At 41.3% G+C, this 23,921-nt stretch overlaps 2 protein-coding genes across 4 annotated transcripts in view; one reads left to right on the plus strand and one right to left on the minus strand.

Moving 5' to 3' along the window:
- The window catches only part of FGD6 (FYVE, RhoGEF and PH domain containing 6), a 110,839-nt gene that overhangs the window by 84,983 nt on the left and 1,935 nt on the right, over nt 1–23,921 (minus strand). For all 3 annotated transcript variants that reach the window (XR_016037562.1, XM_055396105.2, XM_055396106.2), the window contains exon 2: nt 17,604–20,025. Coding sequence is in view for 2 of the 3 variants with exons in the window: in XM_055396105.2 (XP_055252080.2) it covers nt 17,604–20,025 (2,422 nt within the window). In the remaining variant the exon portion in view is untranslated. The remainder of the gene's footprint in view (nt 1–17,603; nt 20,026–23,921) is intronic.
- Nucleotides 1,366–13,253, plus strand: LOC148777561 (protein FAM220A-like). The gene is given in 5 exon segments (XM_088836697.1): nt 1,366–1,453; nt 11,540–11,697; nt 12,000–12,355; nt 12,357–12,420; nt 12,422–13,253. Coding segments are annotated over 5 exon segments (1,434 nt in total). The 3' UTR covers nt 13,190–13,253.

The raw sequence follows: 23,921 nt of genomic DNA on the forward strand, positions 1-23,921 counted from the left end.
TTGCCACCTCTTCTTAATATCTTCTGCTTCTGTTGGGTCCATACCATTTCTGTCCTTTATTGAGCCCAACTTTGCATGAAATGTTCCCTTGGTATCTCTAATTTTCTTGAAGAGATCTCTAGTCTTTCCCATTCCATTGTTTTCCTCTATTTCTTTGCACTCATCACTGAGGAAGGCTTTCTTATCTCTCCGTGCTATTCTTTGGAACCCTGCACTCAAATGGGTATATCTTTCCTTTTCTCCTTTGCTTTTTGCTTCTCTTCTTTTCATAGCTATTTGTAAGGCCTCCTCAGACAGCCAAGAGAAAACTTTAACCCTTCAGATTTTTATTTTATATTCATCACTAAAGCCTTCTGATTTTCATTTTAAGAGTTCCTTTTATACTTCCCCAAATATTGTGCTCAATACACAACATTATGTAAGTACCTGTTAACTGGAAACAATTTTTAACACACTGAAGAAAGAGGTAATCTACTAAATAGCTTTCACAGGTTTTCTGTGCAAATCCATAAGAATATTTTACCTGTCTTCTTAACAGCTAGTACATGGGATTTTACCCAATATAGAATGAGAATACTGAAAGATAAAATACAGAGTTTTTTTAAGGTAACATTTTTCTAAAAGATTTTATAACTTTCTTAGAAAAAACTCTTAACATCTTTCCCATCTGGATAGTCAACTAGTCCATGCTGGGGTTCACAACAGTATTTAGAGACAATGGAGCAGAGTCTGAAACAATGCAGACAGATGTTTAAATCCTGAGATAATTTTATGAATAATTCACTCTACAAGAGAAAACAGGTTTTCTGTAGCTAAAACAGTCTGAGCATTTCCCCATATACATAAAAGTTGCATAAGGCCCTTTACCAGGCTCTTGACTTTGGGACATCTTAGTAAATTTTTCCTAACTCCAAAGGTACCTACAGACTGCCCAGATATTTTCGCTTTCAGTTTTACATGTAAGACATGGGGACAGTTCTTTCCTTAAGAAGAGTTTTGTAAAACTGTAATTTTTTCTAGTGATAGACAATTTTTAAAAATTGTTTTCTGAATAGCATATGAAGATTTTAAGATCTGCACTGCTTATGAAATTGTTAGAAACTGTTCCACAAGCTTGATAAAAGGACTAGTGGAAGCAGAGAGATGGAATGTTTTGTGCGTCACTATTCCACCACGTGGAAGGCTGCTCACTACATAGCTAAAAAAGACGCACGTAAGGGTTTTAACTCGGCGTGTCTTCTCAAAGGGAGCTTTGTTTTACTGAACAGCAGTAATTCTCCAAATCAGTGTAATTGCTTTCCAAAATGATCAGGTGTTTCCTGTATATTCTGGAAGCCCGGTCATTGGGACACTGGTTTACTCAAAATGCAGCTGGACTCTGACTTCACGCAAGTAAAAGCAATATATAACCTGACAACTATTTACTCAGATCTGTTCATCTGTTTTGTGCCAGGTGTGTGCTGGGGTCTAGGATACAAAGGTGCTTATAATCTCCTGCACCATTTGTTCTTTTATTTCATTTACTACATGTTTCCTCTTTTGGCGGGAGTGGTAAGAAGAAGGATAACAAAACTCTGGTAGAAGAAAGAGTTAGTGTTGTGCAACAGCAAAATAAGGTGTGCCTTGTACTGCTTGGTATACAGTCAACATAACACATTAGCCATTACTTTTATAATGCAGCAAACAGCAAATGCCAGGAAATATGCTACAGAAGGGAATGGTGACACAGTAGCCACAAATTCACTTCCTTATTCAGTCTTTCAATAAATATTTACTATGTGCTTACCATATGCCAGGCACTGTTCCAGGCATGGGGGATAAAGCAATGTAACAAAATTAAGTGTTTCGCATGTGGAGAAAAAGGAACCCTCCCACACTGTTGGTGGGTATATAAACTGGTAGAGCCACTATGGAAAACAGTATGGAGGATCCTTAAAGAACTAAAAATAGAGTCATCATATGATCTGGCAATTCCACCCCAGGGCATACCCTGGATAAAACCACAATTCGAAGAAATAAATGCATCCCTGTATTCAGAGCAGCACTATTTACAATAGCCAAGACATGGAAACAATGTAAATGTCCACCCACAGATAAACAGCTAAAGAAGATGTGGTACATATATACAATGGACTATTACTTGGCCACAGAAAAGAACAAAATAATGCCACTTGAAGAAACACAGATGGACCCACAGATTATCACACTAGCTGAAATAAGTCTGACAAATGTCTGAAAAACAAATGTCATCTGATATCACTTATATGCAGAGGTTCACAGACACAGAAAACAAAGTTACTGCCGGTAGGGAGAGGTAATCAGAGGAGTTTGGGAATAATAGATGCACACTACTATTTATAAGAGAGATAAACAAGGACCTACTATACAGTACAGGGAACTATATACAATATTTTATAATAACTGATAATGGAAAACAATCTGAAAAAAAATACAAATGTGTGTTTTACATATATATATATAAAACTGAATCTCTTGCCTATATACCGGAAACTAATATAATATCCTGGTATGTGAAGTCAAGTGGGCCTTAGAAAGCATCACTACAAACAAAGCTAGTGAAGATGGTGGAATTCCAGTTGAGCTCTTTCAAATCCTAAAAGATGATGCTGTGAAAGTGCTGGACTCAATATGCCAGCAAATTTGGAAAACTTAGCTGTGGCTACAGGACTGGAAAAGGTCAGTTTTCACTCCAATCCCAAAGAAAGGCAACGCCAAAGAATGCTCAAACTACTGCACAATTGCACTCATCTCACACGCTAGCGAAATAATGCTCAAAATTCTCCAAGCCAGGCTTCAACAGTACATGAACCATGAACTTCCAGATGTTCCAGTTGGATTTAGAAAAGGCAGAGGAACCAGAGATATAATTGCGAACATCCTTTGGATCATGGAAAAAGCAAGAGAATTCCAGGAAAACATCTACTTCTGCTTTATTGACTATGTCAAAGCCTTTGACTGTGTCGAACACAATAAACTGTGGAAAATTCTTCAAGAGATGGGACTACCAGGCCACATCACCTGCCTCTTGAGAAATCTGTATTCAGGTCAGGAAGCAACAGTTAGAACTGGACATGGCACAACAGACTGGTTCCAAATAGGAAATGGAGTACGTCAAGGCTGTATACAGTCACCCTGCTCATTTAACTTATATGCAGAGTACATCATGTGAAATACTGGGCTGGATGAAGCACAAGCTGGAATCAAGAATGCCAGGAGAAATATCAAAAACCTCAGATATGCAGATGATACCACTCTTATGGCAGAAAGTGAAGAAGAACTAAAGAGCCTCTTGATGAAAGTGAAAGAGGAGAGTGAAAAAGTTGGCTTAAAACTCAACATTCAAAAAATGAAGATCATGGCATCCAGTCCCATCACTTCATGGCAAATAGATGGGGAAACAATGGAAACAGTGAGAAACTTTATTTTTGGGGCTCCAAATCACTGCAGATGGTGACTGCAGCCATGAAGTATAAAGACGCTTGCTCCTTGGAAGAAAAGCTATGACCAACCTAGACAGCATATTAAAAAGCAGAGACATTACTTTGCCAACAAAGGTCCATCTAGTCAAAGCTATGATTTTTCCAGTAGTCATGTATGGATGTGAGAGTTGGACTATAAGGAAATCTGAGTGCTGACAAATTGATGCTTTTGAACTGTGGTGTTGGAGAAGACTCTTGAGTACCTTGGACTGCAAGGAGATCCAAGCAGTCCTGAATATTCATTGGAAGGACTGATGCTGAACCTGAAGCTCCAATCCTTTGGCCACCTGATGCGAAGAACTGACACACTGGAAAAGACCCTGACGCTGGGAAAGACTGAAGGCAGGAGGAGAAGGGGAAGACAGGGGATGAGATGGTTGGATGGCATCACTGACCTGATGGACATGAGTTTGAGTAGGCTCTGGGAGTTGGTGGACAGGGAGGCCTGGTGTCCTGCAGTCCATAGGGTTGCAAAGAGTTGGATATGACTGAGCGACTGAACTGAACTGAATTGCTAATATGATTTATAGCATTATTTGCTTAAAATGAAGACTAGCCAGGTTTAGTTCAGGTTAGGCAGGATGAACACAGATGCTGAATTTAAAGGGGTATTTCAATTAGTTTGCCTTTGGAGGTAGGTTTCACCAGCCCCTAGGTAGAGAGGGTCAACAACTGTGACACATGTCCGTAGTCCCAGCAATGATGCTAGAAATGCTTTATCTAAGAAAATTTCTTTCGACCTACAGTCCAACTGAATGTTTTCCTCTCCTCGTTTCCAGGTCTTATCCTTTCATAATTCAAAGGCTCCAGAAATCCTACTCCCTCTAATCTTCAACTAGAGAGTTTATCACCTGCCTCTTTGGGGGAGAAAAATCCACCATTCACTTAAATCTAATTTTTCATCAAGATAATAAGGCTATTATGTATCATAAAAGCTACTGCAGCCCTACAAAATTATTTGCATTGGAGGATCTATAAATAGTAACTAATTTTAAACTACAGGGCTTTAGGGGGGCTTCCCCAGTGGTCCAGTGGTTAAGACACTATGCTTCCACTGCCAGAGGCAGAGGTCCAATCCCTGGTTGGGGAACTAAGATCTTGAATGCCGCACAGCGTGGCAAAAAAAAAAAAAAAATAAGAAGAAAAAACAACAAAATCCAAAAAACTACAGTGCTTTAGAGCTCAGAAAGTACTTGACAGAAAATGAAACGAGGAACTGGAATAACAGATAAAAAAGCAAGTGTCATGTAAATCAGTGGGGAAATATGAGACATGCATAATTCTTTCTGTATCATTGCTGTCTACATGCAACCAGTAAAAGACAGGAACTATTTAACTCATCCTGAATAGCAACCACCACTAACTTGACCAAATGCAAACATGGCATGATTATTTCCATTTTGAACCACTGAAACAGCTATTCCCTAACCATAAAAGCTTTCCAATTCACAAACTTATCTTGCATGAAAAATCCTGGGCCTCTGAAAATGCTCATTAATGGCTATACAAATCACCACAGGTGTCCCCGTGTTTTCCCCTCTATATAGTGAACAAATTGGGGAGTAATATTTTTTCAATCATAGTCTCCTGGGTAAACAGTCTATAACATGAACATATTCTGATTTAAAATTATTATGTCTCAGGATCAGTTTTTCTGAATATCAGCTGTGTGCCCCTGGGCAAGTTATTAAACCTCACTGAAATCTTAGTTTCCTCATCTGTAATAAAAGATATTATCTATCTTACAGGATGTGCATGTGTGCTAAGTCACTTCAGTCATGTCCAACTCTGTGTGACCCCATGGAATGTAGCCTGACAGGCTCCTCTGTCCATGGGGATTCTCCAGGCAAGAATACTGGAGTGGGTTTCCACGTCCTCCTTCGAGGGGTTCTTCTCAACCCAGGGATCAAACCCAGGTCTCCTGGATTATAGGCAGATTCTTTATTGTCTGAGCCACAAGGGAAACCCAAGAATACTGGAGTGGGTAGCCTATCCCTTCTCCAGGGGATCTTCCCAACCCAGGAATAAAACTGAGAATCTGCTGCAAAGTATAATAGGGACGAAATAACTCTTATGAGAGTTCTTAGTGTATCAGAAATATCCGCTGTTACTATTAAATATGGAATCTCTGCTATATGATATTACCAGCATTTCTTATCCTTGATATCGTCTGATCAATAAAGTTTTGGTGAAATGGGGGGAAAAAAACTGGATTGATGGGGAGAATCAAAGAGTTGAAGGAAAGAAATACTAATATACTAACATATATTAGTGGCATGAGATTATTTATAAAGCTTCTGCTTAGTTTGAACACTTACCTCCCTGAAATCACCATTTAAAAAGTAGGAGTCATATAGTCCTGTGCTTATATGCAGCTGTGTGGCAGCCCTCTTTCCTCACATGGGGAACATTATCCGTCATAGCAGGAGAAAATAAGGCCAAGGTACAAGCAATCCTGAAGCTTTCTGCAACTAAGATCACTTGTATTTTCTAAAAGTTGTGGTCTCTGTAATACTTCCACAATAGCGTTAGAAGTGGAGATGTGGTATTTTGAAGCACCAGTTTGGAGCCATGGTTTTGCAAGTTCCGTCTCTCCCATGCAGGGAAAGTCAACAAATCCTGCTGTGCTAGGTTTTATCAAGTGAGTGAAGAGGCTGGGCTGAATGTTTTCTAATGATTCCTTTAATTCTGAACTTTAATGATTCTAAAACTACATTTAAAGTAAAACTATTAAAGACACACTTCAATTTTCAAAGTTTTCAAACTACCCCAAAGGCCCCCATTTAAATGTCTTCATCCCAACTTTTGTTAACAAATAAATCATACTGGACTAGTGAACGATCTCTTTATTTATCCCTACTTGCCCCCAGCTCTCCTTGCCCTAAGCCCTGTCCCCAGAGTCCTTCCCACAACCTAACTGGGGGTTACAGAGGAACTACGCTTTATTTTCCTCTTCCTCACAGTGAAGCTATTGAAAGAAAAATTAAATAGTGCAAAAACTACTCATTTAAATTGAAATCTGTTTACTTATGACTGTAGATACATCTAAAGACCAACAGAAAGAGAAGGGAAAAAAGTTTCTAATTACTCAATACTCCTTCTTTATTTATTACATATGTTTTCCTGATGTGAAATTACACTTGTCATGCAATTCAAATCAGAACTGCTTTTCAGATCAAAGCGGGGAGGGTGGGACACAAAACAAAAACCAAGCTATTCTAAGTTTGTTAAAAACCAAGTCTTTAATTGGTTTACTTTAATTCCTAACGTTTAAATGATAATAATATATGACAAAGTATATCAACTGTTACAAATATGTTACCAAGAAACTTAAAAAAAAAAAGTGATTTAAGTAAAACAAAGGTTTCAATGGAATCCACAGGAGCTAAAAAGAACACGCACTGATATCATTTCAAACAGAAAAAGTCTAAATGTGTTTGTTTTCCTTTAAATTTTTATCCAAACAGTCAGGGGAAACTGACTTGCTTTGTTCAGTGTTTATTATTTCACCTTTCCTGAAGCTGAAACTAAAATACTTTGACAAATGGCAGAGTCTGGTAAACAGACCATTCAATGTTAGGGCTTAGAACCACGAATCCATTTGCATTTCCATCTTTGCCATTTTTCCTGAAGTCAAGATCACCATGATTGCTTCTTTACATATAAAAGGGTAATAATACCTCATACAACCTTACTCCAGCTCACACTTACATGGAACCAGAATGGGTCTATAATACACGCAAACAAAAAGGGATAAGAAGTCCGAAAGAAAACTGCAGAAGAGAGCTATACTTTCTGGAAATACTATCATAGTACTTTACTCCACTGATATCCTATTTAACCAATCCAATTTTATAGCCCCAGTGATAGACTGTCTCTGCCTGATGACAAAACTACTTGCAAATACTTTTTTTTTCCTCTAGAGATCCAACACCAGACCCAAACTAAAGCACCAAAGTAGTTTTTCCATACTACCGAAGAAACTAGGCAGTTCCATTCTTGAACTTAACTTTTAAACTCAGTCTTTAATAAAAAGGTGGGCACTGCTTTGGTAGCTTCCCACACCCAAAACTACTGTAACTCAAACTTCTCTTTGTACCTCATACAGTTTCAAGAAAGTGTTAAAATAAACAGGCTAATATAAACAGGTCTACTTTTTAAATAAAGGGCTTTCCCTAAATACCAAATTAATCTATGCAACTCCAGGAACTGTGGTGTTGGAGAAGACTCTTGAGAGTCCCTTATACTGCAAGGAGATCCAACCAGTCCATTCTAGAGGAGATCAATCCTGGATGTTCATTGGAGGGACTGATGCTAAAGCTGAAACTGCAATACTTTGGCCACCTCATGCAACGAGTTGACTCACTGGAAAAGACTCTGATGCTGGGAAAGGTTGGGGGCGGGAGGAGAAGGGGACGACGGAGAATGAGATGGCTGAATGGCATCACCGACTCTGTGGACATGAGTTTGAGTGAACTCCGGGAGTTGGTGATGGACAGGGAGGCCTGGCGTGCTGTGATTCATGGGGTCGCGGAGAGTCGGACACGACTGAGCGACTGAACTGAACTGAACTAAATACCAAATTAATCTATGCAACTCCAGGAAAAGATGATGCATTTAAAAGAAATGCCTGGGAGAACACAGAAAACTTACGAAAATAGCATACAAGTACAGGCATTACTGGTGAATACCTGAAGTATGAATATACTCGTCCCCTTTTGTTTGAACAGGGGCCTGCGTGTGGAATTCCCCTGAACCACCTGGAGGGCTGGTGGGCCAAAGCTCATCTTCTCCACCTCTTCATACTAGTCCCTCCTTCCTTATTATTTTCCTCATCAACACACTAACCTTTCCCTCTTTGAAAACGTCAGCACTGAAAAGTCAGAAACACTATTCATTTAATTTTATCGCTGTTTAATGCTATCATCCCAGTCTCACTTCCCACTGCTTTCCACTGCATTTTTCATATACCAAAGATGCTCTTGTGATAAGGCTGGGAACCCAACTCCTGCTCATGGTTATTTCTAAGGCAACAATTCATTAGGTTGCAAACATCCTACTGATAGGTTTAATCCATTCACAGACTGGTGGACTGTCTGATTATCTTCACCTGTCAGGTCCTTACAGAAATTAAAAATGCTCAGGAAAAGAAGGAAGGCCCTTTTTGTTACCCTTACCACATGTGCCCTTTCCCAAACAGAAACATTCCTGGCAAGATTTTTCCAGGAAAAAGATCAACATTTCATTTTGCAAAGCCATTTCTACCTCATTGATACAATTCTTTTTTTTTTTTTTACAGTTAAAAGTATTTTTATTAAAAAAACACAAATGCAAAGAAATTTGCAATTTTATGGAAAAAAAAAATCATAACCTTGGTGAAATTCTAAAACTATATATTCAATTTTTACTATTGAAAAATCATGGAAAACCAATCAGTTATATCAAAACAATGTCATCTTTTTTTCCCCAAATGTGCAAATATCAGCTCTCTCAAAACAATGTATTTTTATCAAGGAAGACAGGATGCGCTCGCACGCACACACGGGCGTGTGTGTGTGTGTACACACAATAACAATGTAGGATATTCTTTCTTCTATTTCTGGCTAAAAATATGCTCTCTAAAAGTATAAAGTGATATTCTGTCACATAAAAACATATGTATTTGAGAAAATATTAACTTATCTGTTTTGGCAAGAATGAGACCAAAGGAATATAGTTGGACAAAAATACCACATTTTAGTTCCTAGTACATATTTAAGAGGAAAAAAGAAAAGTTGCATAGCCAAGAAATAAAATCCAATGCTTCTAGTTGATGTTTCAAATGTAGGGTAAGTATGTAAACAAATAGATCTGCCAAAACCATGTGGCTATGGTTCCAACATAAGAAGCACAAAGTTAAAGAGCCATACAAATTTTTGATACTTCCTGAGCTGATGCTGAAAATAACTCACAGGAAAGAGCTGCTGGTGAGATGCACGGGTCCCAGCCCCGACCCTTTAACTGCGCTTAATCTTCCTGGTGCTATGACAACCATGGAAGTGCTCATTAGGGCTACTAATTTATACTTTAATCATTGCATTAAAATCCAACAAAACCACCAGATGGTAAATGTAACCCAGAAGAGAGAGCTTCAAGGCTGGGTCTGAAGATTCACAACACAAATGCCACACTGGGACTTGGGATTTGAAATGCCATTCGGCTGCTCTTTAGGCCCAGTTTTGTATTTAAAATAAGGAGAAAACAAAGAATGAAACCACTCTTATTGAGGTTAGAAAATGATCTAAATGCCAAATCCAACCATGTCCATTTTATAAACCACAGGTCAAGTGTCACTATCTCTGTGAAGTCAAACACCCTACTTGGGAGACAACTCAGACAAAGCTAGTCGTCCTATAACTCAGTCTCACTGGGCAGAAACTCCTAGGGAGCAGCACATGCTTCCATCTCTGAATGCACACTGCTTGATACCGGTTAGCCTTGTGCAATAAATAAACTGAGGACTTGATAGGTTACCCAGGAAAACCCAATTACTGCACATTTTCTCTGAAGGGCTTATAATAAGAACAAACTAAAACAACAGAGGAAAAACCTGGAATATTTCCAGGGAAAATTGTTCTGGATTATAGAATCAGGAAATCTGCTATAATTTTAAGAGGAAAATTGTACTGTTTGGGCACTGCTATTTTGTGATCTGTCCCTAACTCTTTAACATCAGAGGCCCAATCTTTAGAAACTTCCTTATGGAAATCACACTTCTTACTGAAGTGAATGAGCACTTGTCATTTGCATGCCAGACAGAAAGGCCCACTGCCTGACACTTGTTTTAGATGTATTATGTCTGAAACATATCAAGGAAGAGGGTCACTGTACTCCCCAAGAGCACTGGAATACTCCAAAGTGGCTCACCATCTTACTTCCAACAAAATTACTTCTGAGAACCCAGAGTAATGACCCAGTGGTAACCAACCTGGGAATACCTAAAGCTATGTTTCTACTCTTTCTATGTTTCTAAGCATCTAAAACACTCTTGCTCCTTGGAAGAAAAGCTATGACAAACCTAGACAGTGTTTGCCAACAAAGGTCCATCTAGTCAAAGCTATGGTTTTCCTATAAGTCATGTACAGATTCGAGAGTTGGACCACAAAGAAAGCTGAATGCCAAAGAATTGATGCTTTCAAACTGTGGTGTTGGAGAAGACTCTTGAGAATTCCTTGGACAGCAAGGAGATCAAAGCAGTCAGTCCTAAAGGAAATCAACCCTGAATGTTCATTGGAACGACTGATGCTGAAGCTCCAATACTTTGGCCACCTGATGTGAAGAGCCAACTCATTGGAAAAGACCTTGATGGTGGGAAAGATTGAGAGTAGGAGGAGAAGGGGGCATCAGAGAATGAGATGGCTGGATGGCAGCACTGACTCAATGGACATAAGTTTGAGCAAACTTATGGAAGATAGTGAAGGACAAGAAGACTGGCATGCTGCAGTCCACGGGGTCACAAACAGCTGGACACCAGTGAGCGAATAGACATCAACAGTAATGTTTCTATGACATCATCCACTTGACCTTGAGATTTGGCTGTTCAACCACTCCGTACCATCCAGCCCCCTCCCTCAGTTTCTTCCACTCACTCTTTCCTGAGGTCAGAGACTAATTAGGAGAATCACACAAAGAAGACTGAGGAGGGTTAAGGGGAGGGGTGAAAGTGAGTCATTCAGTCGTGTCCGCCTCTTTGTGACCCCATGGACTTCTCTAGGGGAAGTCATTCCATGGAATTCTCTAGGCCAGAATACTGGAGCGGGTAGCCTTTCCCTTCTCCAGTGGATCTTCCCAACCCAGGGATCGAACCCAGGTCTCCCACATTGCAGGCGGATTCTTTACCAGCTGAGCCACCAGGGAAGCCCAAGGGGAGGGGTAGGAATAGCAAAGGAGAAAGGAGGAAAAGCAAATTCAGTGCATCCTAATTCCCAACCACCCAGCCCTTCCCTTCTTATCACTGGCAGTGCTTTATAGTCTTTCTCAGTTTCCTCATTCTTCCTTAGTTGCCTCACCCTTTCCACAAACCCTGCTGCCCCAGAAACAGCAACACGGCTCTGCTGCCCTGCAGGTACTCAACTCTGCCCTGGCCAATTCTCCTGAATTAGCACAAAGCACTGAGAGGATGAATTTACCTGGAAAGGGGCAAGGGGAGGCCAGTACAGTAATGGGTAATATAACCAGGAGACTAAACTGGGACTTATATCACCATCGCCACAACTGTTTCTGTAAGAAATACACTAAGTTTCAAATCATCATAAACTTTTAGAACGCAATCCTCTTTGAAATTGGGGGCTGCCTGCAATTCTTTCTCGAAGAGTTACAACCATGTTGCTATGAATCTGTAAATGTTAAGTTGTTGGATTCATGAAACATCTATACTCTAAAGAAGGAGACCATATGGGCTACCCCAAGCTTGGCAAATGTCTGTCTACTAATCCACAATCTGCTCGGTTATCTAAGTAGACTATAAAACTAGTGAGTTTCGGTGGCCCGCCCGCAGGCCGCCTCCTTTGCTCCCTCAGCGCGGGCCAGCGGCTGGAGCGGAGGCTCAGGGGCGTCGCGGCGCCTACAGGGCGGGCGGCCGGGCTTCGGAGCGCCCGGCGGCTCGGGTCCAGTGGCCGGTTGGTGCGCAGTGGGCGGGCGGCGGCTCTGTCGGGCCTGGCTGTCTGGCTCTCGCGCTCGGCCGCTGCCTGCTCTTATGGGGTCTTCTGCAAGGGGCTGACCCGCAGGCTGCTCATCTTCTTCGACCTGGCCTGGCGCTTGCGCATCAACTTCCCCTACCTCTACATTGTGGTTTCCATGATGCTCAGCGTCCGTCTGCAGGTTCATATTGAGATCCACTGAAGGCCTTCCGCAGACTGACAGGCGTGTCCTGGGGCTCAGGCTGTCAGAGACACGGCATGAGGGACGGACACAGGCCTCTCCGCGCCCGCCTCGCGGAGGAGCAGGGGGCGGGCGCCGCCTCGGACAGAGCCTCGTGCAGAGGACTGCGGAGTGAGAGAAGGCAGGAGGCGAGCCCTCGCCCCGCAGATGCCGCTTCCTGGGAGAGGAGGCCTGCGGTCAATGCCCAGGGAGATCCATGAGAGGAGGAGTCATCACTGGAAACAGAGCATGACCTGCGTGCGGCCCGCGCCTTGCTTCTCGGTGGCCTCAAAGCACTTCCACGGTGGCAGGAATCAGTACGAAGAAATCCAGCCTCAGCAGCCGCACAGAGCAACACTGCAGGTCTGACCTCCGCTCCTGCAGGGGAGCGGGGTGCGGGGCAGGCCTGCGGTGTCGGGGAGGCTCTGGGCACGGACTGGCTGCCAGCAGCGCCCAGGCCCACTGGCGGCCACGGAGCATGGAGCCACAGCGGAGAGCCCCGGGCGTCAGGACTGCTGGGCTGGCAGAGAGGGTCCGCAAAGGGGGTTTCTGAGGATGACCCACCCTGTGCTTTCCTGGAGAAGCTGGACTCTTGCCTGCGCTCCATCCTGCTGCATGCACATCCCCTAATATTCTTGAATGATGAGACGAAAAGTGTTTTCCTCGGCCATTCAGAGCCCATGTTTTCAGAGCCAAGAGTAGAATACAAGAAAGTGCTTTCATGGGAAAAAAGTACCTCAGATGATCTGCAGATAACAGGGGCGTCACTGGCTCCACAAGCTTTTGAATGAGCAAATCTATTATGCCACGGTTAAGGTACAGGCAGAACAATAAAAATAGTGAGACTAACTTTAAGCGCTGTCCTCGAATGTTTTCTTTTGCGTTAACTCTGGATGCACACAGTGCGGCAGTGAAGCTCCAGCTTTGATTCGTGTGACCAGACAGACTTAAAAGTCAGTGGAACTTAAACCCACAGAAAGCTGGTTGATACGGAAGGAAATCTCTGTGCTGGAAAGACATTTAGGATTGGGAAGCCGTGTCAAGGAGGTTATTGATAACTATCTTATACACCTATCGGCCGAGAATCGAAAAATGTAACAGCAAGTTTTGAGTTTACCTTCAGCACCCGTCCGGCAGGGCTGCCGTCCCAGGCACTCTCTCCAGTCTGTTCTCTGGCCATCTGGTGAGAGTAGGTATTTGTAAAAGTCAGCCCTGCTGGGCTTGGTCTGAGCCAGGCCAAGTTGATGGTAAGCTGTTGTCATTGCTGCATTTTGTAGAATAATTTGAGCAAAAGCTGATATCTTTTCTCACACCCCTTTCCTTCCCCTTGACATGCAATTTACATGGAGGCCCTACGGTGAAAGTTGCAATATTAACATTACCTTTAGATAACCCTTCCTCAAACTAGGAACCCTAGCAGTGTTACCCAAAATACAAAATGAGCTTGAGCCTGTCTGCCGGAGTTCAGTCATAGAGAAAAAAAAAAGGCAAGTATTTCCCCTTATAGGAGGTCTCCAGTTTCTAGGAGTTGAGATATCTCCTACACTAAAATTTTTTTAACTCCTTTTGTTGTGTGTTGATAGCTTCGATAAAAGGCACTGAAGAGCAGAAGTTTTTAAGGAGTCCCAAAGTAAGAAGTCCCCATTTTTGGAATTATTAATTGCGTATATCAGTCTATATTGTGTGCTAAATTACTATGCCATGTGCTATTTTAGTGTTCTGGGGAAATGAAAAATAAAACCTGTTCTTTAGCATTAAAAAAAAAAAACTAGTGAGTTTCTGTGAACCAGTCCCCTCTAGAAGATCCAGAACCTCTTCTCCGAGGCCTAAGAAACTGTTAAAGATACTTTTTTGATTCACTTCAGCAGAAAAATTTTAAACAGGGTTCATTTGTATTTTTTCTTATCATTTTAGGAGCACAGGGTGTTGAATTTTAATTACTCTAAAACACAGATCTGTATTTTCAACAGCCAGATTATCAAACAGGATTTCCACTTGCATCCACTCAGCTCACCTGAAACAGATGCCCCACTTCTCATTTACCTTATTTTGGTGGTAGCCAGGTATCCTCCTTGGGAGGCTTGAATTCTCCTTTCTCTTTCCATGCACAATGTTGTTTACACAAGGTATGACCTCCCAGGCAACACTGTTAGCCTGGCCCTGTGACTGAAGGCTTTTGATTCAGCTGGCACATCTTAGGACTCCCCAGCCTGTTCAGGCCTCCCTGCTCCAGGCCTAAACAAAAATCTCCATGGAAAGCGAAATTCAAAAGCAGAGCTCACCCACTCTTTACCAGGCTGCCCTACTTGACAGCTTCAACCTGTCCAAAGCTGCCCTCGGTTTCCTGTGGCCTTGAGAAAAAGCCCTTCTTATGAATGCCATGCGGCTGCACTGGCTGGATGTGTACATTAACCCCTTCCATCCTTGTTCAACCCTGACCAGAGCAGCAGTGCCCTAAAGGCATAAGAAGCAAACCAGATGAAGAACAAGTTTCACAAGTTTACAGTTTGTATTAGAGAGAATGACACACCCTTCAGATCCAGTCTGAGGGTCAACAGAAAACACTAAGGGTCAAATCTCCAATTTCAAGGAAAAAAAACTTCATATTAGCTAAGGATAGGAGTATGTCACAAAGCCCTGATGGCTCAGATGGTAAAGAATCCACCTGCAACACAGGAGACCCAGGTTCAATCTCTGGATCAGGAAGATCCCCTGGAGAAGGGAATGGTAACCCACTCCAGTATTCTTGCCAGGAGAATTCCACAGAGGAGTCTGGTGGGCTACAGTCCATGGGGTAACAGAGTCGGACATGACTAACTAACGCTTTACCCTAGATAGTTACCTGGCACCTCAAATCCAACATATCCCAAAAGCAAACTCACTACCCTTATTCCAAACCTAATTCTATCTCAATTGTTGGCATCCACTCATCGCTCAAGCAGAGGAGGCAATGGCACCCAACTCCAGTACTCTTGCTTGGAAAATACCATGGACGGAGGAGCCTGGTGGGCTGCAGTCCATGCGGTCTTGAAGAGTCAGCCACGACTGAGCGACTTCACTTTCACTTTTCACCTTCACGCATTGGAGAAGGAAATGGCAACCCACTCCAGTGTTCTTGCCTGGAGAATCCCAGGGACGGCGGAGCCTGGTGGGCTGCCATCTATAGGGTCGCACAGAGTCGACATGACTGAAGTGACTTAGCAGCAGCAGCATGTCACAAAGAAGCCAAATTCGTCCCTCCAACACGCACACATACACAATAACACACAGAAACTTGTTAAAAGGAGGGCGGTACCAGCAGAAATTAACACAACATTGTAAAGCAACTATCCTCCAATAAAACATTATTAAAAAGGAAGGCAGCATCCACAAAACTGTTTCATGGTGAGATGAGCAGGCATGAAAATAGAAAATAGACTTAAAAAAAAAAGTTGGACACTTTATTCCCCACTGAAATATTTATGCCAAGGGAGAGGTTTTCGCATAGGTACGAACACTCAGAGTAGACAGCTGTAAACAGGACGGAGTCAGAGTTAGAAAAGTTAAGGCAAAGGAGGGAAGTCTTGTTGGGTTAAAGGAGGAAGGGCAGAGAGGATTATGAGCAAAGAAATGTGCCAACAGAGCATCTGAAAGGTAAAAGAACAATTTGTTTTACTTGGTGCAACAACTAAGAGTTTGCTTAATTTGATTTATTTAATTCATCCAATAATCCTTTTTTTTTTTTAGCCTCTACTATGCGCCACATGTGTTAATATTTCTACAGAAGTCCTATTTTAAGACCTAAGCACTCAAAGGCTTGAAGTTAGTAACCCAAGAAAGAATAGAAAGACTTCCAAAAGGGTCTGTGTGCTTTGTGTTAAACACAAAACACTTTTAACACAATGCCAAGGCTCCCTTTGTGACTAGGGAGAAGGAAGCTGCTCCTGGGGTTAACCCCTTTGCCCTTCTTTCACTCATTCCTCCATCTACTCAACCAAATCTACTGATCCCTACTTAGCCCCTTGCTTGGCCTCACGCAGGACAAAAAGATATGACCAGAATTCTTCATGAAGCCTGAAGCCAAACACCAATCAGACATGGCAATAAACAATTCTACCATAAAGAAGACTGAGATAAAGAACACCACAGCATCAAAGCATAACTGGGAGACCAGAATAGGAGATAAACACAACCCACTAGGTAACCATGGAAGCTTCAGAAAGCAAAGGATTGCTGAGCTGGACCATCAAGGATAGGCAAGGTTTCAAATAAGACAGATGAAGCAGGTACACCAGGGGTAGAAGTATGTATACAAAAGTGAGAAAGGGCAGGAGTTATGTTTTTCCTGCATTTTTCCTATATCCATCTGAAGTTAGTAATTAGCCTTCAACAAGTAAAATAAATAATCCTCAAAGAGTAGTGAATTTTGCAAATTTATAGGTTTTATCTGACAAGGGCACCACAGGTAAACACACAGATTTCAAAAACTTCACAGATTTCTTACGTCTAGCAAATAAACCTCATTGACTTGGCCAACTTCGTCCCCTAGGGTCTTGATCTGTATTCCAAGTTGGTACTACATTGCAAATACCCATCCTGACTACATCATAAAAAGAGTACTCTGGAAATAATATATGCTTAACGAAACCACTCTCTCAAACTGGGTCATTTGTAGAGACGTGATGAACCTAGAGTGAGTTACACAAAATGCTGTAAGTCAGAAAGAGAAAACTATTGCATATTAACCCATGTATGTGGAATCTAGAAAAATGGTATAGATGATCTTATTTGCAGAGCAGAAATAGAGACGCAAAGGTAGAGAACAGCTATATGGATATCAAGGGGGAAAATAGGGATTGGAGGAATTGGAAGACTGGGACCAACACATGTATACTATTGATACTATGTATAAAATAGATAACTAATGAAAATACAGTGTATAGCACAGGAAATTCCACTCAACTGCACTGTGGTGACCTGAATGAGAAGGAAGTCTAAAAGGGAGGGGATATAATGTATACATATGGCTTATTCATTCTGCTGTATAGTAGAAACTAACGTAACATTGTAAAGCAACTATACTCCAATAAAAATTAATTTAAAAATAAAATCAAATAAACCATTCTCTTGCCAAGTTACCCTACCTATGAGATCTTAACCTATCCCACAGGGTTGCTGAGGGTTAATTTCAGTGGTACACGTGTCTGTCTGACACCTAAGTGTTACCTGGAATGCTGGTGTCTGGGTCCAAGTTGGAGCTGGCCACCTGGAGCTTCATACGGCTCCTCTACCTCATACACATTTGCATCAGTGTCCTCCACACTGCTGGAATTCTGCCATTCCAACTCGGGAGTTTTCCCTATAGCCATAACAAATGGCAAGTTCTCATACTCTGGTATTTCCTCATAATGGCGTATATTTTCATACTCTGGTGCATAGTCGCTGGTAACAGATTTGCAAGGTGCCTGCAAGGACGACTCCCTGGAGAGCATTCGGTCATCCAGAGACTCGGCTCTTGGTCCATTAGCTGCACTGGTCTGGCCCCGCAACTTCTTCCTCTTCTTGTGGGACTCCAGGCTATAGTTATCCGCCGAATATGCCTTGATGGGTTTACTTCTCTTCTCTTCTCTTACCAACAAGCCATGCCAATCATTCTCACTCCCTTTTTGCTCCCCACCTGCCAGGCTGCCTGAGGTTGTGTCTCCAAGTTGGTTATTCTTGGACCAAAATTTCTGGAAGTCACTCTTCATGAAACAGATAGACAGCTTCATATTGAGCAACTTCTTTAAAGAGTTCTTCTTGTGAGAGTCTTTGCAAGGCTTAGTGCACCTTTCCACATCCATAGCAGATAATGATTTTGCTCTAGGCTTGGTCAGGGCCCTGGGAGTCTCACTGTTTGAGGATATGGTGACAGACTTTAAGGATTCCGGGTTTCCTGAAAACGGTATAATGGGATGAGGTAATTTCCACACTGGCTTCTCTGAAGCCCGTTTAGGCATATCAAAGGAGGATGACATACCATTGTTTGGGGCACATAAATGCTGCAGGTGATCTCTTTTTAGACCCTTCTCTGAATCTTCATTTGAGGGATAAGAACTTTTCTCCACAAGCTCCTCAGAGGCAGCCTTTTTAAGCACTCCAGCAGCAGGCAAACTGTGTCTTTGAGGTTTTTTGGGGACAACTTTTGAGGAACTTTCACCTTTTATTATAGATTCCTTTTGCATTTGAGGGGTAGACACTCCCGGGTTAGAGGCAGTAGGCAAATGTTTGCTGCAGGTTAATTTGAGCTGCTTGGGCAGGCTCATAGATAGAGTACTGCATCTTATAAAACTGGTCCCTTTGTCCTCGGCAAGTGACATACCAGAACTATCTCCTGACTTGTCGTCAGAACTCAAATTAGAGTAGGTTTCTAAAGGAGGTGCCGTTTTTTCAGAGGAAGATGTTTCAGGACACAAGGCTTTCTGTGAATAGACTAAGTTTTGTCTGTCACCAGTGAAGTCCACATTCAATTCACCCTTATTTTCTGGCTTCACTTTGTCCACCTGTTCCTGGTTACACAAAGCAGTCTGATGAAAAACACTGATTTTACTGTTTTTCAAACTATCTTCGAAAAGATGAGGCAAGTTGTCTACATTCTCTGGTTCTTCAGTACTTTCACGAGGAGTATCTACATGTCTCTGGCGTAAGAGGCGTGCAACATGTGTTTTTCTGGGCTTGGGAGTTGGAAATTTGGGAGTACATGGTACTAAGTGGATTTCCAAGGGATCAAGGTCTTTGGTTTCCAATTTCTTACTATCTCCATCTGAAGATAAGAAAGGACTCCTTTTTCCATTTTCTAGAGCTTCCTGTTCAGATGAATGATAGCAAGTGTTGCTTTTTTCACTGTCACTCTGATTAGCTTCAAAATTTTGAAATTCAGTGCTAGGAAGTTGTAGGTGGCAAGGGTGATGATTAGAAACGTTCTCAAAGCTGGACAGGGAAGGTGACAAATCTGCAAATTCAATGCTGAATTGTCTGTGGGAATTACAGCCATCACTTATTTCTGGACTGTCTGTGGATCTGTGCTTCTGGGGAAAAAGAAAGGGTGATGTTCGTTGTGTTAAAACATCTTTGAGCTTTTCTTCGAGGATGCTTGCCTTTAAAACTACTTTACTCTGGCTCTTGACCCTTTCACCAACAGAATCACATTTATGCTGATTTTTTACAGCTGAAGGGGACTCACCAATTTTGTTATTTTCTAAATTCTCATGTATTTCCAGGGGCCCTAAGACAAGCTGCTTGACACACAAATTCTCTCTGTTCTCAAGCTTATGGTTACAGCCAGGATAGCAGGAACACACTGGTAAAATATAATCACTGCTCGGATGCCCTCTGTTTTTGCAGTTCAAGTTGTCAGTACTTTCAGAAAATTCCTGTGTATACTCTTCCAGGTTCACGACAATTTTCCTTGATGGTGACTGTGTGATGTCCTGGACGGGTGAGGCCTTCAGAACTTTTGGTTTTGGAGCTATGGATGGTTTGGTTTTCTTTGTTGACTGTGCAACACTGGAAACCAAGACCTCAGGTTTAGGTGCGACAGGAGGTGGAGCTGGCTTATTAGTTGCCAGAACAAACTTTGGCTTGGGGGCCACTGGTGGCTTCTTAATCTCTAGAAAGGAAAAAAAAAAAAAGTCTGATGACCAAAAATCCAAAGCAGAAGATAAATGATTAAGTTTGAGAACATTTTTATTTTTGACAATGCATTTTACTAGGTAGATTATTATACTCCATTATGCAGAGTCAGTATTACTTTTGAAAATTCTGTTAAGTTGCTCTTCAATTCCAGTACATACAGCTTTTGGTATAGTGTACACTGCTTAGTAAATCCAATACAGTTTTTCTTCTAACTCTGGAACAGATCACCATATCTTTCAGTTCAGTTCAGTTCAGTTCAGTCGCTCGGTCGTGTCCGACTCTCCGCGACCCCATGAATCACAGCACGCCAGGCCTCCCTGTCCATCACCAACTCCCGGAGTTCACTCAAACTCATGTCCACAGAGTTGGTGATGCCATCCAGCCATCTCATTCTCTGTCGTCCCCTTCTCCTCCCGCCCCCAACCTTTCCTAGCATCAGAGTCTTTTCCAGTGAGTCAACTCGTCGCATGAGGTGGCCAAAGTATTGCAGTTTCAGCTTTAGCATCTGTCCTTCCAATGAACACCCAGGATTGATCTCCTTTAGAATGGACTGGTTGGATCTCCTTGCAGTACAAGGGACTCTCAAGAGTTTAGTCAACACTAAACGAAACAACAGGCTTTTGCTTAGATCTGTATAGTAGGAGAGGATACTGTGGTTCATTTGCTGAGTGCCAAGAGCTGAATTTGCCTAAGGTTTACATAGGATACGACCCAAGCATCTCATGTGAATAGCAATATTCTTCTGTCTCAAGGATATACAGTGGAGTTGTATAAAATGCCCTTTATCAATGACCTATCACACTTGAACCCCAAAATAACCTAAAAGAGAATACAGAAACTAGAAATTTTCCAAACTTAAAAACTGAAAATTATCAGTACTGTTCTATTTGAGGCTCTTAATAAAGCTGGTATTTTTCCTGTGCAGGGGTTGTCAAATGGGAATTTTCATTATAATTCTTCACTGAGCTTTATTTTTAGAAAGTCACATGTCTACACTCTACCACAGGTGATTATGATATGTACCCCTCATTTATAACCACGGTTCTAGTGCATTTAAAAGATGACCATAACTCCTATGGTAGCAATTCTTTCTTGACATTATATAAAAAGGACTTAATAAGCACCTATTACACTGTGTTAGATTTCCACAGATCTGCTCTAGCCTACAGGAACCTAAAAATTCACACAAAAGGCCTATACGATGAAGTTACATAGTCTGAACATCCACATTTTTTAAAGTTCTTTTATGTTTTTCTATCTATACTATCATTTTTCACCCTGTCATATTTCTTAAAAGACTTGTGTTAAAAAATATTTTTAAACCTTTCAAAATATCATCTGCTGGACACTGTTTAAGTACCTGGATACACAGAGGCTTTGATTCTTCACTTGGTGGTGAGTTTCGCTTCAACAAAGGAAATTAGTCACAACACTCCAATTTGGGAAGATATTACGGGGACATAAGTAAGGAGGAAAAAAAAAAGTAGGGTGCTCTACTTCCTTTTTACCAACCAAGGAAGAATTTCTCAAACCTCTTCAACCAAGGTCACCTGATAACAGATGCCTTCTCATTTAATTCTTTGGTATAATGTTATAATAAAAAAAGATATGAAGTAGTTCCAAAATGACTTAATACAAATTCCCAAAGTCATGCAATTTCAGTCAAATGTTCAATAAGCATGTTATTATTTTGCTTGTCTTTTTTTTAGGTAGAAAAAATTTTAAAACCATTCAAACCCTAATGATAAAGCTTTGTGTCATGGTCTATTAAATTAAACCCTTGATCTATTAAGTAAAGTCTTAAGAGAAAGTATGACTGCCCTAGGCTTCTTCCTAACCTCCCATCTTATTCAAGATAAGGAAGACTGACAGACTGTCACATTGATTTCATTTCTGTAACCATTCTGAAAACATCCTACCTCTGGGCGTTTTGAAGGAATAAAAAAAAAAAGTTTTGCAATATGGAAAGAGTTCTGGAGACTGGCTGCACAGCAGTATGAATGAGCTTACCACTACTGTTTTGTACACTTAGAAATAGTATAGACGCTCAATTTATGTTAGGTTATTTCACCACAGCTAAAAAACCAAAAACAAAAAGCCTCTGATCTCATTAATCTTTTACTGAATCTTAGAGCCTGTTCAGAAGTTTCAGGGTCATTCACTCAATCAGTTCAATCTTTTTTTCCATTTTTGGTATCAACTTTACTCTTTAAAGATGTTTTGTACAGGGTCTGCTTCCAAGAATCATAAATCTCTTACTGTTCCAGGAACTCAATTAACTAACATGAACTACGGTTGATTACCAACAAATACAGCACAGCATTATGTACCTAACTTCCTCAACAAATACTCAATGAATTAAATAAAGAACTGTGAACTTTGGCTTAGTTAACGCTATATTGGAGGAAACCAATAATGTAACTGGGAGAGCTGACTAACCTAACCGTGTGTTTTTATGCAGAATTGGTTGCCTCAGTTTCCTTACTTGTAAATGAGGGATCTGAACAGATTCCTCTAAAGTCTAAATAATTTTGAGGTGATACGTCTGAGATACCTGCTTCAGGAGAACCCTTAGATTCTGGAGCCCTTTGCCCTGCGTGATTTTTCTACAGTGTACCTCCCTCTGTCTTCACCACAAGAAGACAAGCTCCAGGAGGGCAGGCACTTTGTCTCTTTGCTGTATCCCCAGTGCTGAACACTGGGCCTGGGAACAGACAGAGTTGCCACATCCGTTCCATTCCGTCGTTCCATCGCTCAGTCGTGTCCGACTCTTTGCGACCCCGTGGACTGCAGCCTACCAGACTTCTCTGTCCATGGGATTCTCCAGGCAAGAATACAGGAGTGGGTTACCGTTTCCTTCTCCAGGGGATCTTCCCAACCTAGTCTTTACTATGTCTCAGTAACAAGATATTTCTTTAAAAAAAAAATCAATATCCATTTAAACATAGAATAATAACATGTTTGTAGAAATCAACTTCAATAGGATTACTAAGTAAGTTCTTAATTATTAGTAGGAATAAGTGTTCAGCTAAGTCAGTAGCACAGCAATATTCGAAATTCATCATTATTTTCAACAGCTCCGTTTTGAAACAAAAATCAAAAAATAACAAGCCATTCTATGATGGTCTGCTCCAATGTCAAACTTGCAATAAATCCAGCACCTTTGGATGTTAATACTGTATCAACAGTCAGACTTGAAACTTTTTAGAGCACAGCAGCAAATCTTTTATTTACACAGCTGTTTGGCTCCAGGGGAAAATAAGGTAAGAGTGTCAAACACTAGTGCCCCTTTTCCAACAATCACAAACACACTCGTCACCTGTCACACACAGACCGCTGCAGCCCACCTGCAACACTGTGAGCTGCGAGACCAGCCAAAGAGCAAAGCACAGCACGTGCGCCGAGACCTGTACATGCTCACAACGGTTTAAAACACACTCCTATAATTAGCTCTCTTTTTCTCATATACCGATTTAAAAAATTCTAAAATCTCTATGTGGGCCTACTCTTTCACAGACACTGAAAAACAAAGCAAGCTCTTCTTCAGGATACATATGATTTAGATATTCTACATTTTTCTTATGTCCTTAAATTAAGCCAACCAGCCCAAACAATACCACAGATTAGGTTCTGTGGAAACAAACATCTCCCCCAGTTGCAAATAATGTTCCTAAAGTTTTAACGAATTTAAATTTTGTTCCAGAGAGCATCATAAACAGCTTGTAAGAATGATGAACACATGATTTTGTAAGAAGATGGAAATAAAACCCCAGTTCTTTTCTATATTCTCCATTTAGACATGAGAAAAAATTATAATAAATCTTAACAGATGGGCAAACAAAAATGTCGTTAATGCTTCTCAGCCAGCTA

This window comes from Moschus berezovskii, chromosome 6, assembly GCF_049115385.1.
Source record: "Moschus berezovskii isolate FMDL1 chromosome 6, NW_MosBer_1.0, whole genome shotgun sequence".
Classification (NCBI taxonomy): domain Eukaryota; kingdom Metazoa; phylum Chordata; class Mammalia; order Artiodactyla; family Moschidae; genus Moschus; species Moschus berezovskii.